The sequence below is a fragment of the Mangifera indica genome, chromosome 4, assembly GCF_011075055.1.
Source record: "Mangifera indica cultivar Alphonso chromosome 4, CATAS_Mindica_2.1, whole genome shotgun sequence".
In the NCBI taxonomy this organism is placed as follows: domain Eukaryota; kingdom Viridiplantae; phylum Streptophyta; class Magnoliopsida; order Sapindales; family Anacardiaceae; genus Mangifera; species Mangifera indica.
The window spans coordinates 9,210,341-9,224,884 of NC_058140.1; the positions used below are offsets into that span (position 1 = coordinate 9,210,341).

A 14,544-nucleotide genomic window follows, 5' to 3' on the forward strand; every position below is an offset into this window, starting at 1 on the left:
GATTTTATCCAGGCCGATTTCGGTCCAGTTCATGGGCCAAACCGGCCCGTGGCCAGGTCTAATAATATGGTATGGCAATAACATTGGAATATTAAAAAAATATTTACATAGTCATTTTTTTCATATTTTACTTATAACATGTGTTTTACCAAAAAAGGATCAACCGCAATGTCTTTGCACGCAATCAACAAAGTCAACAAACAGAAAATTTACAAGGAAAATGGAATACACAATACTATTCTATTCTCCACCATCTCATATTCAAAGTTGCACTTATTTCTTCACAATATTTAATATTCTCATTCCATTTTTACCCTTTTTTTTCCGTCTTGAACCGTCTACCTTCCACCCTACCCAATCCATCTCTTCTCATCTCTATTTTTTCCCCTTTCATTCTGTATTAACATCATGGAGCGCCTTCCATATCCTAGAAGGTTATCAGAGGATGAAGCTGAAAAATTCTGCAAATCGGACTGTAACTCTATAAAATCTTCTTGTTATGAGGTATGTATGAAATCTTTTTCCCCACCACAAACTCCTCCGCCTATCTCTTCACCATCTCCTCATTCAAACAAACCTCACAAGTTGTTGATTATCATACTACCAGTTTTGGCCGTTACTTTTGTTGCTCTTTGCTGTTATATTCTCTACTTCAAGTTCTATTTAAATCGGCGTGCTTCCCGGAGAGCATCGTCACAGCCGCCACAAACAGATGATGATGAAACTCACGATGATTTTCTTGATGAAGATCATCGCCCCGTGGTCGACCACCATATCTGGTACATCAACACCGTCGGTCTGCAGCCGTCGATTATTAGTTCCATCACGGTTTGCAAGTATAAGAAAGGCGATGGTCTTGTTGAAGGAAGTGAGTGCTCCGTTTGTTTAAACGAGTTTCAAGAGGATGAAACTCTCAGACTTTTGCCTAAATGTAATCACGCTTTTCATCTCCCTTGTATTGATACTTGGCTTCATTCTCACACCAATTGCCCTATGTGTCGAGCTCCAATTGTTACGTCCAGTGAAGCATCTTCTTCGTCATCGACATCGGAGTCGAATACTGATAATTCAACGACTAACAGAGATACCCAGGCTGAAATTTTGCGAGATGATAGAGAAACCGAGAGGGAATTGGAGGAAGCAGCTTTTGAAAGAAGGATTGGAATTGAACCGATTAGAAGATCGGTTTCTTTGGATTCTGTATCGGCTTTTAAGATAAGTCAAGGTGTTGCTAATTTTGGCATTCAAGAAGAACGTAGAGAAAGTTCAAGAATAAGAATTGTTCCAAGAAGAGTAAGCAGGACTGAAAGCTTGAGGAGATTTGTGAGAAGTTCTTCAATTTCAAGAACTTTGCAACTTGGTCCAGTTTCATTCAAAAGATCATCTTCTTGCAATGGGAAATTATTGTTACCAAGGAGCATTTGAAGCCGCCACTCCAAATGTTTCAGGTCAGATATCCGAACACTTTAGATTCCACATGAATCGGGGGGCTGAGGCTTTTTCTTTATTTTTTGTGTTCAAGATCAAGAAACAAATAGAACTTCACCAGTAAAGAATTATTTGTAAGTAAAAATTCTCTTCTTATATTTCACAGTTTTGTTTGATGAAATTATCATTTCTCTATGAGGTTGTTTAGTTTGTTCGATCTTGGAATTTAGTTATTACAAAAACCTTTGCAATAATTCCATAGGGTGAAAACTGGAAGATCAATACTTTGAATATCATTATTAGGGTGAACAAAGTCCACCTGCCAACTACCCCTTCTAATATTTTATATTAAAGAACTGAGTCGGAAACGCCAGTATGGCAAATGTTAGTAAGTAGGTTAAATATAATATTTTTTATATATTTAGAATTTAAAATTGTCACCGACGAAGCTATTAAATCAACAAAAGTTAAAAAGAAAATTATTTACACTGTTATATATGGTGGATTTTCCACCACGTGGGCAAGTTGACAAATTATATGTGAATGCAAGAATATAAACATGCATTAAAGTCAAGAATGGGGGCAGCAGGCTTTCTATATAAAGCCCTCTCCTCTCATTTTTACAGGTGCCTTTTTCTCTCAATCAAATAGAAAATCGTTCTTCTCCCTATACATATATACATATCTTCTTCTTTTCTTCTGCCTTTATTTCACTCCACTGCTAGAATTTATTTAATTATTTTCATTACACGTTATGTTGCTTAAATATTATAAATACGGATATCTCAGTTGTGATGTCCTAGTTAACTTTTAATTTTTATTATATTTCTGTTTAATTTTTTATTATAATTGTATAATGTTTGTAACCCGAAGTTTATAAAATTGTAAATCTAGACCTGAAATTTTGAAACTTTTGAATCTAGACCTAAAGTCTGAAATATCATAAATCTGAACCTGAAGTTTTGAATCTTATTTGTAACTTGAAGTTTACAAAATTATGAATCTAGACCTGCAGTCGTGAATATCATGAATCTGGATCTGAAATCTTGAATATCATTCGTAACCCGAAGTTTACGAAATCATAAATTTAGACCTAAAATCATAAATATCATTTGTAAATTGAAGTTTACAAAACCAAGAATCTGGACCAGAAGTCCTGATATTATTTAAATATTTATTTTTATTGTATTCCATTTATTTGAATATTTATTTATTTACATCTTTAGTTATTTGTATATTTATTTATTTGAATCTTTATTTTTATTTATATTCGGTTTACAACCTGAAGCTTGTAAAATCGTGAGAATAATAATATCACCTTTGCAACCTGAAGTTTGCATAAAGTGTGAAAAATATGGACTTGAAGTCTAAAATATAATCAGAATACATATTAGAATATTTTGAATACTAATTACAAAACCAGAAGTTTTGTTAATATGGGATCACATATGAACCTAAAGTTTCTAAAAATTAGTCCCAATATTTCTCCTGTAAAATCAGCTATTTTGTAAATATGAGATAATATTTGAACCTGAAGTTTCAAAAATTAACTCATATATATTGTCTACGAAACCAGAAGTTTTGTAAATATGACAATAATTGAACCTAAAGTTCCTAAAATTGGATGAATAATATTAAATGAGTTTTTTGCATGAGTCTCTACCTAGAATTTATGAGCCTTGAAAAACTAACTAAATAAAATGTCCCAGAAGGACAAATACAAGGCTATTATCTTTCGGCATCATATCCCTAAAGGATTGTAAGCCGAAATATGGATATAATGATAAATCCATTAAATTTGTGGAGAAATTTAAAAGATAGATTTGAACATCAGATTCAATAATACTCTCAATGACTCTATAATTTAGTATAACTCTGCAATATTCAAAATCTTTTCCTGAATGTGGAAGATAAAATATTCTCCACATTTTATTTTATGCTTCTGTAGTAGCAATATCGGAAAAGAAAATTTTGAATTAATATTTTCTTGTTATATATCGTTTCCTAAAGTGAACACAACTACCAGAAGTAATTATCATGAGTATGAGTAACTCACCCCATAAGTATTACATCATTCCCTGAAGTGAACGCAACTACCAGAAGTACTTATTATGGATGTGAGAAATAATAGAAATCTCAGTCATACCACTAGAAGTGGACCAAGACTGAGACGAAGTAAATTATAATGCGGAGTAAACCACAAAATAATAATTGTGGTTATAAATGTTATTGGTGGTGTACCAGTAGTACACACAAACATTGGGTAGATCTATATTAAGCACCCATAAGAATTAAATTTTTGATAAGTTAGATCTTATCGATCTAACGATTCTTGATGTTTCAAATCTTCTTTCAAAGAATAACAATATGGGTCACTCGAATAGTGATCAGAATACCCAAATTATTATAAGTCCATCATATTTATTTTGGAGTCATAAATATTATTTTTCTTTCAATATCATGTTCTCTTCCTTTCAATATTTTGTGTATGTTATAATTAACGTAATTTTTAAATGAAAGGAAATTGACTCCAAAATTGAAGCGTTGACTTTAAAAGCTGATGTCGGAGACATGTGTTTGGTGGATAGTGCAACAACGCACACAATTCTCAAGGAAAAAAATTTTTCTTATCTTTAGCATTAATTGAAGCTAAAGTAAATACCATATCAGGATCAATTAATTTGATAGAAAGCTTCAGAAGAGCCACAATTATGTTAAACAATGAGACCAAATTAAGCATCAATGATGCATTATATTCAAGTGGATCCAGAAGAAATCTACTAAGTTTTAAAGATATAAGAAAAAATGGTTATTATCTTGAAACCATGAGTGAAAATGATGCAGAATTCATCTATATAACTAGTAATGCCTTCGGAAGAAGGCTTATACTAGAAAAATTGTCTACTTTATCATCTGGATTGTATTATACAATCATACAAGCAATTGAAACCTATGCAGTATTGAACCAGAAGTTCGTTGATCCAAAAGCATTTATGCTTTGACATGATCGTTTAGGCCACCCAGCATCTACAATGATGCCTAGGATTATTGAAAATTCATATGGACATACATTACAGAATCATAAAATTTTATTGTCCAGTGAACAATTCTGCACCGCTTGTTCTCAAGGTAAATTAGTAATAAGACCATCCCCTTCCAAAATTGGAGATGAATCCCCATCATTCCTGTAAAGGATTCAAAGAGATATATGTGAACCCATTCATCCACCAAGTGGGTCATTTCGTTATTTTATGGTCTTAATTGATGTATCTGCACGATGGTCTCATGTTTGTTTATTATCTACTCGAAATATTGCATTTTCTAAACTGTTAGCACAAATTATCAAATTAAAGACACATTTCACAAATTATTCGATCAAGTCATACGGCTAGATAATGCTGGTGAATTTACATCCAAAACATTTGATAATTATTGCATATCTGTGGGGATTGAGATTGAACATCTAGTCCCACATGTCCACACACAAAATAGATTAGTTAAGTCTCTTATCAAACGACTCTAGGTAATTGCACGTACTTTATTATTAAAAAGTCAATTACCTACTTCTATGTGGGGACATGCAATATTACATGTTGCAACGTTAATTCGCTTGCGACCTTCTTCTTATCATCAATATTCTCCCTTATAATTGGTCCTTAGTTACCAACCTGATGTATCTCATTTGAGAATATTTGGTTGTGCTATATATGTCCCTATTGTGTCTCCTCAATGCACAAAAATAGGACCTCCAACGTTGTTTGGGCATATATATTAGATATAATTCACCATCTATTATCAGATACCTAGAACCATTAATAGGTGATCTTTTTACTGCACGATTTACAGATTCTCACTTTGATGAGACAACTTTTCCATCTTTAGGGGAAAAGAAAATGCCTCATGAAGTTAGGCATGAACTTACATGGTATGTACCTACCATGTCTCATTTAGATCCTCGCATATCCCAAAGTGAAATTGAAGTGCAAAGGATAGTGCGATTACAAATTATTACCAACCAAATACCTGATACATTTGTAGATATGGCAAAAGTGACAAGATCACATGTTCCAACTGCTAATGCATCAGCAAGAATCAATGTGACTGCTGAATAGCTCATTTGAGTCGTGACTGATCAATTTACCTTATGCTAGAAGCGTGGTAGACCTATTAGATCGAAGGACACTGTTCCTTGAAAAAGAAAGGCAAATAATCAAACAAATATCAATCATGATGATCTTAAGATAATTGAAAAATTCACACTCTTTAATATTCCTCTAGAAGAGGTTATAGTCTCTGAATAGACTTAAGCCCCTGAAGTGGCACAAATCCCTGAAATGACACAAATCCCTGAAGTGGTACAAAATTCTGATGAACAGGAAAATGAAAATATTGAAATATCTTTAAATTATGTTCATACACGAGAGATGTGGAATCATGAAACAATTATAATTGATGATATATTCTCATTTGTAGTAGCTACTGAAATTCTGAATGATAATGATTTTGAGCCACGTACTATGGGTGAGTGTAAACAAAGACATGATTGGCCTAAATGGGAAGAAACAATTCAAGCAGAATTAGCTTCTCTAGCAAAACATCAAATGTTTGGGCCTGTAGTTCCAACATCTCAAGACGTACAACCCGTTGAATATAAATGGGTATTTGTGAGAAAAAGAAATGAGAAAAATGAAATTGCTAGATATAAAGCCAAGCTTATAGCCCAAGGCTTTTCCCAAAGGCCTGATATAGACTTTGATGAAACATATACACCTGTGATGGATATAATTACATTCAGATATTTAATCAGTTTAACAGTCTCTAAAAGACTGGATATGCATCTAATAGACGTAGTTACTGCTTATTTGTATGAAAATTTAGATACTGAAATTTATATGAAACTCCCTAAAGGATACAAATTGTTTGAAGCAAAAACGGTCAAATCAAGAGGCTTGTATTTAATTAAATTACAACGATCATTGTACGGATTTAAACAATCCGAACGTATGTGGTACAATCACCTCAGTGAATATTTGAAAAAAGAGGGCTATGTGAATGACCCTATATGCCCATGTGTCTTTATCAAAAGGTCAGAATCGAGATTTGTCATTATAGCAGTTTATGTTGATGACATGAATTTAATTGGGACTCTTAAAAAGCTCTAAAAAACTGTTGAATATCTGAAAAAAGAATTTGAAATGAAGGATTTGGAGAAAACAAAATATTGTCTCGGCCTGCAATCAGCGTATATTGAAAAATTATTAAAACGCTTTAATATGGATAAGACTTATCTTTTGAGCAGCCTAATGGTTGTTCGGTCTCTTGATCCAAAAAAAGGACCCATTTCGTCCTAAAGAAGAAGATGAAAAAATACTTGGTCCTGAAGTATTATATCTTAATGCCATTAGAGCCTTATTATATTTACCCAATACACGAGACCGGATATATCCTTCGCAGTTAATTTATTGGCCTAATTTAGCTCTACACCAACCCGTCGCCACTGGAACAGAATCAAACATATACTCCGTTATCTATGTGAAACTAGAGATTTGAGATTATTCTATTCTGTCAAATCCCCTAAAAATCCTAGTTTGGTTGGATATGCAGATGCTGGTTATCTTTCTGACCCCTATAAGGCTTGTTCACAAACGGGATATGTTTTTACTTATAATGACACAACTATATCATAGCGCTCCACCAAATAGACCTTGGTTGCAACTTCTTCGAATCATCAAAAATTTTAGCTTTTTATGAAGCCAACTGAGAATGTATATGGTTACGGTCTGTCATCCATCATATCCAAAATGCATGTAGTCTTCCTTTTACAACAGACACTCATTCCATATTATATGAAGACAATGCAACATGTATAACCCATATTAGAGGTTGATACATCAAAGGAGACAGAACAAAACATATCTCACTAAAGTTCTTTTACACTCATGAGCTCTAACAGAGTAAAAGATTGATGTCAAGCAAATCAAATCTAGTGAGAATCTTGCAGATTTGCTCACTAAGACACTATCGACATCAACATTTGAGAAGTTAGTATATAGCATCGGTATGCGGCGGCTCAACAAGCAACCAAGTTAATCCTACTACAAAGAGGGGGAGCGTTCATCAGGGGGAGCATTCATCAGACAAAATTTTGAAGTTTATCAAATATTGGACAAAAGGTGCATTGTACTCTTTTTCCCTTCACTAGATTTTGTCCTACTGGGTTTTCCTAGTAAAGTTTTTAATGAGACAGTTTAAGCACGTCCAATGTCAACTTACAAGACATTTAATAATTATGTTTCTTTGCTTTGGTTTTTATCCCACTTGGTTTTTCCTTAGCAAGGTTAATATAATTATTTGTAAGTGATGAAAATCCAAGGGGGAGTGTTATATATTGTGGATTTTCCATCACGTAGGCAAGTTGACAAATTATGTGTGAATGCAAGAATATAAACATGCATTAAAGTCAAGAATGGGGGGTAGCAAGCTTTCTATATAAAACCCTCTCCTCTCATTTGTATAGATGCCTTTTTCTCTCAATCAAATTGAATATCGTTATTCTCCCTATACATATATACATATCTTCTTCTTTTCTTCTGCCTTTATTTCACTCCACTGCTTGAATTTATTTAATTATTTTCATTACATACACAAATATGTAACACATTATTTATTTAATGAAGTTTTTCACATCTGGAGAAACTAAAAATAATTATTTTTAATGTTATGAGTTGAATCACAGTACAAATAATTTGTGTAATGGAGAACCCAGAAAATTATTGCAATCTCGGTAGGGCGAAGATCCCACCAAAAAAAAAAAAAAACTTAAGCCAAAGAACAATGTTATTATGTTAAAAAATTTGCCCAACACTGATATTATTTTTAAATTAATAAAACCAGAATAAATATATATTCTATTAAATTAAGTTTTATGCGATACTCTAATCAATTTTGTCAATTGTTTTATACAATTTATAAAATAATTTTGGGCCAAAAGTCTCTGAGTATTGATTTTATTGGGCCAGACCCGTTTTTCCAATGCAAACGTAATAAATTAACTAATTAAAAATATCGTCATTTTAATAATACATAGGATTAGGAATGAAATAGCCGTTTCACTTTCGTTAGAGAGATAATGGATCAGGGTCAATGTTGATTTTGCATCAACTATGATATTTCTAATTTGTCAATTATTCTGTAGTTTAAATGTATAAAAATTTATAGTGGTTCAGTTGAATAATTAGAATAATTATGAATATAATGTGACAATTTATTTAATTAATCCAACATAATACACGTGTACCAATCATTTACTCTTTTCAAATATGTTCTACTGCGTCCAATTTGTTTTTGGTTGTTTTCATACCCACAGTAATATGCATACTGCTTTTTGACGACTTCAACTAATTACCACTTTAAACCACGTTATGATAAAGCTTGTGTCATGATTTGAAGAAACTCAAGTCTTTGATATGAGTCTGGTTGTTCATCTTAGATCGTGGTAGGAAAATTAGCCTCTCACTTCATTTTCAAGCACACGTCAACAAACACAAATTAACAATAGAAAATGGGAAAAGACACAAAAATTTACACATGATTCAACTTATATCCATCTTAGTCTATGTCTATGAAATAAATTCAACTCAAATCAAAATTTTAAGCAAAAAATCAATTAATTATCAATTATAAAGTTGAAATTACACATACAAAACAAATACTTTTTGCTCACTAAATTAATTTATATACTCTTATTGTCGGTAGCCAATGTCTAGATTTAAAATACACAAAATATCTTCATTCACGGTGTTAAAGTTCTCTTTGAATTTCAGGTTAAAATCCCTTTAGCTATTTACTTCGAAATCTTTTCAAAAACTAGTTATAGAATCATATCTTACAATCTAAACCAAATAGCTAACCTAAAAAAGAGAAGGAGTAGTAGATAACATAGCAGCTCATGCCACATGAGTTGAAAATCTCTCTCAAATTTTAGTGCAAGGCAAGATGAATAATTAGGACAACTTTGTTGACTCAAGAAGGCGAGCTTACAAACTTACCATGGGTGAATCAAAGGATGATAACTACATAGAATCATAACAGTGCATGTGGACAACAATGAACATGTTCGAATATAGACAAGAAGGTTGCCAAATATGCTTAATAGGAAAAATTAGCATGTAGATGTTCACACAAAATGCATCCTTGTGCACACTTGACTTGAAAAATGTGTGCCTTCAAGAAACATTAATATTCTTCAAGAATATCCAACTCATGAATAAAAGGAAACAATATTATCCAAAACAAAGAGAAACATATGAAATTTGTCTAAAAAAATTAAAACAAAGAAATAATAAAAAACCAACTTCAAACAAAATGATATCTAATTAAAAATATTTAAAGTTATATAATGAAATTGAAACTCAAATATGTTTTGATATATATCCCTAATGCTTTTTGAATAAGGAAAAGATAAATGGTCAAATTACCCTATGAGAATTTTTTATGATAAAAAAATTCTCATAAAGATAAGACCAATTCTGTAAGACTTCTAAGATTCTCGAAAACTAAAAGTTGAAACAGAAACAAAAACAAAAATAGAGCAAAACCAAGAACATCAAATTTCACTGAATATTTCTCAAAATTTTCATTAACTATTTAACTAGGTTTAGGAGAGTATTTATACAAATACAAAGTGTTAGGTTGGCTAAACTAATAAAAAGACATCATAATTGTTGAATATAACAAACTCATCGAGATTAGCCATTTGATTTGAAGATCTAGCTTTTGATTATCTAGTTTTGAAAAGAGATAAAATGAGAGAAAGGTAGACACAGAAAAAAGATTTTTTGTGCAAATAGTAGGCTTGGAGTCTTCTAGAGCACGACAAAAGCATATCCAAAGCGATACGTTTAATTTAATGAATTTTAAATCAAAATGCACAGTATTGAGCATAGGCATCTTAGACTACAACTAACACATTGGACTTCTTCACTTTCAACTAGACTCCACTGTAACATGTTAGGCCTTTTTCTTGACATTCTCGCTCAAGTCAATGCTATTGCAAGTAGCATGTTTGACTTAATGAATTTTAAATCAAAATGCATAGTAATGAGCATGGGCATCTTAGACTACTACTAACGCATTGGGGTTCTTTACCTTTAACTGGATTGCACTATAGCAGGTTGGACCTTACTAACATCCTCCCTCAAGTGAATATTGTTGCAAGTAACATTAGACTTGCAATTTGATTAAACGTAACTCCTCCCTGAATCCCAGAATTCTTCTTCGCACTTAGTTGATGAGTTTAAGGACCTATATCAACACCTATAAACTTAGTTAAAGTAAGGTTCCCATAACTACTTGGTGTTTCATATTCCTAAAAAAACATGCTCTTCCCTGTAGTAGCACATCATTTCTTCTTCAGCACAATGACTAAAAATTTATGAATTTGAAAATTTATGAATTCTAGATGTTCAACATAGAACTCCTCCTTTGAGATAAATTAACTGATGAATTATACACATTAATCACAAAAATCCTTCCTAAAATATAAAAACCCATTAGCCTTTATTTTGCAACAAAATAAAAACAAAATATAGTAGTCTTCATTCTGTAATTACCTGCACTGCCTCTAAACAACACTCATCCACAATCAATACCCTTTGCAGAGTTGAGTGGCACACATTAAAGTTTGAGGATTGTCTTCTTTAGGTTTCTCATACTTCTTAGAGAACATCACCTATTCAATCATATTCAACTTTGCTTTGAGAAACTCAAATCTAGAGATAGACAAAGGTTTTGTCAAAATGTCAACAATTTTGTATAGTGTAGGTACATACTACACCTTTAAATTCTTTGCAGCCACTTGTTCTCTCACAAAGTGAACATCAATCTCTATATGCTTGGTCCTGCTATGAAAGACAACATTTGAAGCTAAAGATCTTACACTCATGTTATCACACCAAATTACAGGAATAGAAAACCAAACAATTTTAATCTCCGTTAACAGACTTTTTATGCAAGTTATTTCTATTCAAACTTGAAGGATAACCTTACTCTACCTCAAAGGATGACAATGCTACCACATTCTATTTTCTAGAAGCCTAATGAACTAAGTTAGAACCAAAAATATATTGAAGCCACTAGTGGATCGTTTGTCTTCCTATCCTTTAGCCTAATTTGCATCAGCGAAACCCTCTATAGTAAAAACTGATGTTGGTTGAATTAATAACCCAATAAATTTAGTCGCCTTAATGTATCTTAAGACCTTTTTACAGGTCTGACATTGCAGTATTGAAGGTTCTTTCAAGAACTGACTCAGCTTATTTACAACATAAACTAAGTCTAGCATTGTTAAGGTAAGATATTGTAATACACCAATTATGCTCCTATATTGAGTTGGGTGTCCATATGGCTCACTATCACCCGCAAAAAGTTTAACTCTAGCCACCATTGGACTTTTACAGGATTTAACATCTTGCATTTGTGTTTTGACCATCAATTCATCTATATATTTAGCTTGACAAAGATGGAATCCATCATTATTTCTGTGAACTTCTGTACCCAGATCAAATCTTTGGATGTACTTAGTAAGGGCATGTATAATTTGATTTATTGTAAAACTGAATCGAACCACTTAAAAAATACAGTTTGGTTTGGTTTAGATTGAAAAATTTTCAAACTATTTTTTTTCGCATGGGTTGCAATTTAAATGGTTTTCAAACCAAACCAAACTATCAAACATATTTCTTACATATATATATGTTTGACAGAATTTTTCAATAAATAATTAGGTTTACAATTTTTTTTTTTCATATTTATTTTGTCATTTTCTTTATATTTATATTGTATATGTATTTCATATTTATTTTGCATGTTTATATTATATTTTAGAAAACTATAATTCAATTAATTTTATTAAATAATATATATATAAATATAAATGATTTTAAAAGATTTAAACTATGATAGTTGAATCATATATCGAAAACTTAATTTTTCATATCATGTATCGTGTATCGTATCGTAGATGAGCTTTTTAAAAAATGAAATAATAAAATAATAAAAAATTATAATTGACATGCCATTTTTTTGAAAAATATCACAAACACCTGTAATTTTTGAAATTTTTTTATAAACACCCATATTGCACTATTATTTTCTCTAAACAAATGTATTGATCTATATCGGTAAGATGTATCGTATCCTAGAATACATTTATTTTATCGTATTAATTTGATACATATTATGATATGTATGGTTTTTCACATGTATCGTATCGTATCATATTGTGAGATATGCATCGTGTATCATAAGATATTGATAATTATAGTTTAAACTGTAATCTAAACTAGACACAACCATATTTTTTCAGTTTAGTTTGAAAAATTTTTAAGCTGTTTTTTTTAGTTTGATTTGAAAAAACTCTCAAACCGTACCAAATCGAACTATGCACACACCTAGTACTCAGTGCCAAGATCAATCAACAAGATATAATCTTTATATATTAAAATAAACTTTGATTTGATTATCCCCCAACTCAAATAAACTTAAGTCTGACATAGTGTTTACAAAACCCCTCTCTAACAAGGCATTTTTTTAATTTATCATACCAAGCTCTAGGAGTTTGCTTCAAAGGTCTGTCAAGATTTATAAAACCCTATGGTTGGCTCATATACATCTCGTCTTGAAGATCACCACTCAAAAATGCATTGTTAATGTCTATTATGGTAGTTGATTAGTAGAAGATTTATTGTAACACTACTGAGGTAAGAAAATTCCAGAAGGTGGCATTGAATCTTATGTAATTTATGTAGATTTTGATAGGTTAACAAATGTAGGATCTAAGTGAAAGGAGTAATCTTTTCAGCAAACTTGACTAAGGCTGACATGTAGGTTTCACTAGTATTGCTAAAACGTTTATAGCCTTTGTATTTTAGGTCGTATCCTAAAAAGACACACTTTTGAGTATGAAAATCAAACTATATTGGTTGTTAGGTCTTAGGAAAGGGTAAAAAGTACATCAAAAAATTTTTAGTGACAAATGATTTGGTTTTTGAAGAAACAAAAACTGATATGAGGTGTCATTTAATAGGACAACATAAGACATCCTATTAATTAAGAAACATAGGTTTGGAAAGCTTCCCACAAAAAATTTAGAGACATACTAGCTTGTGATGGTAATACTAACCTTAACTCTACTATATGTCCGTGTTTATGCTTAGCTCTCCTATGTTGTTGATGTGTGTGTAGACAATAAACTCTATATTCTATACCATGCTCTTGAAAGTAAGATATCAATGTTCTATATTACCCACCCTACTCAATTTGAATTGTTTTGAGTTTATTTTCAAATTGTCCTTTTATAGTTTTATGAAAAAATTTAAAAACATTTGCAACTTTAACTTTTGACGTGAGTTAAATAACCATAGATACTATTAAACACTTTTGTAATGGCTAATGGGAACCTAGAGGGGGTGAACAGGTTCTTAAAAAAAATTCTTTCTCAGTGACTAAGTTTATACAGAGCAGTAATAAATAAATGAGCTGCAATGAATAATCACAACAAAAATCTATAGAACACAACAACAATAAATAACAATAGTAGAGTGAAATTTTACAAAACACAAACAACAATAAATACCAATAGCAGAGTGGAATTATTCAGTGCACAACAACAATAAATAAGTGAGAGTAAACAATGCAAAACAATTTAAGCAATAAATCATCTAACAACCAACAAGAATTAAAGAGTTGAGTTTTAGAAAAGCTCAATTTTAAAGTAGTTTGGAGCTTTCACTTGTAAGCCTCTTATATCCACTTCCCTAAACAAATCACCTTGAAATTCCATTATCATTTACAAATTTTCTACATTTAGTATATTTGGGATTGTGCCCACTACATTAGTTAATACGGGATTGCGCCCACCATTTCTTGGAAAAACATATTATTTTATTATTTCTTTAATCTTTTTACAAATTTTCTTTTCCCTTTTAAAGTTATACTTTAACTATAAGGCTTAGTGATATACCCACAATAATATGCATGCTACTTTCTTACAACTTTAAATCATGTTATGATAAAGCTTGTGTCATAACTTGAAGAAACTGAAGTCTTTGACATGAG

At 31.5% G+C, this 14,544-nt stretch overlaps 1 protein-coding gene across 1 annotated transcript; it reads left to right on the forward strand.

The window, feature by feature from the left end:
• The first annotated feature begins 266 nt into the window (after positions 1 to 266).
• Positions 267 to 1,609, forward strand: LOC123213328 (E3 ubiquitin-protein ligase RING1-like). Its single transcript, XM_044632737.1, has one exon. The coding sequence runs from the start codon at positions 409 to 411 to the stop codon at positions 1,423 to 1,425; it is 1,017 nt and encodes a 338-aa protein (XP_044488672.1). The 5' UTR covers positions 267 to 408; the 3' UTR covers positions 1,426 to 1,609.
• The last annotated feature ends 12,935 nt before the right edge of the window (positions 1,610 to 14,544 follow it).

Coding starts and splice junctions, on each gene's coding strand:
- LOC123213328 (XM_044632737.1), top strand. CDS start 409: ATGGAGCGCCTTCCATATCCTAGAAGGTTATCAGAGGATGAAGCTGAA.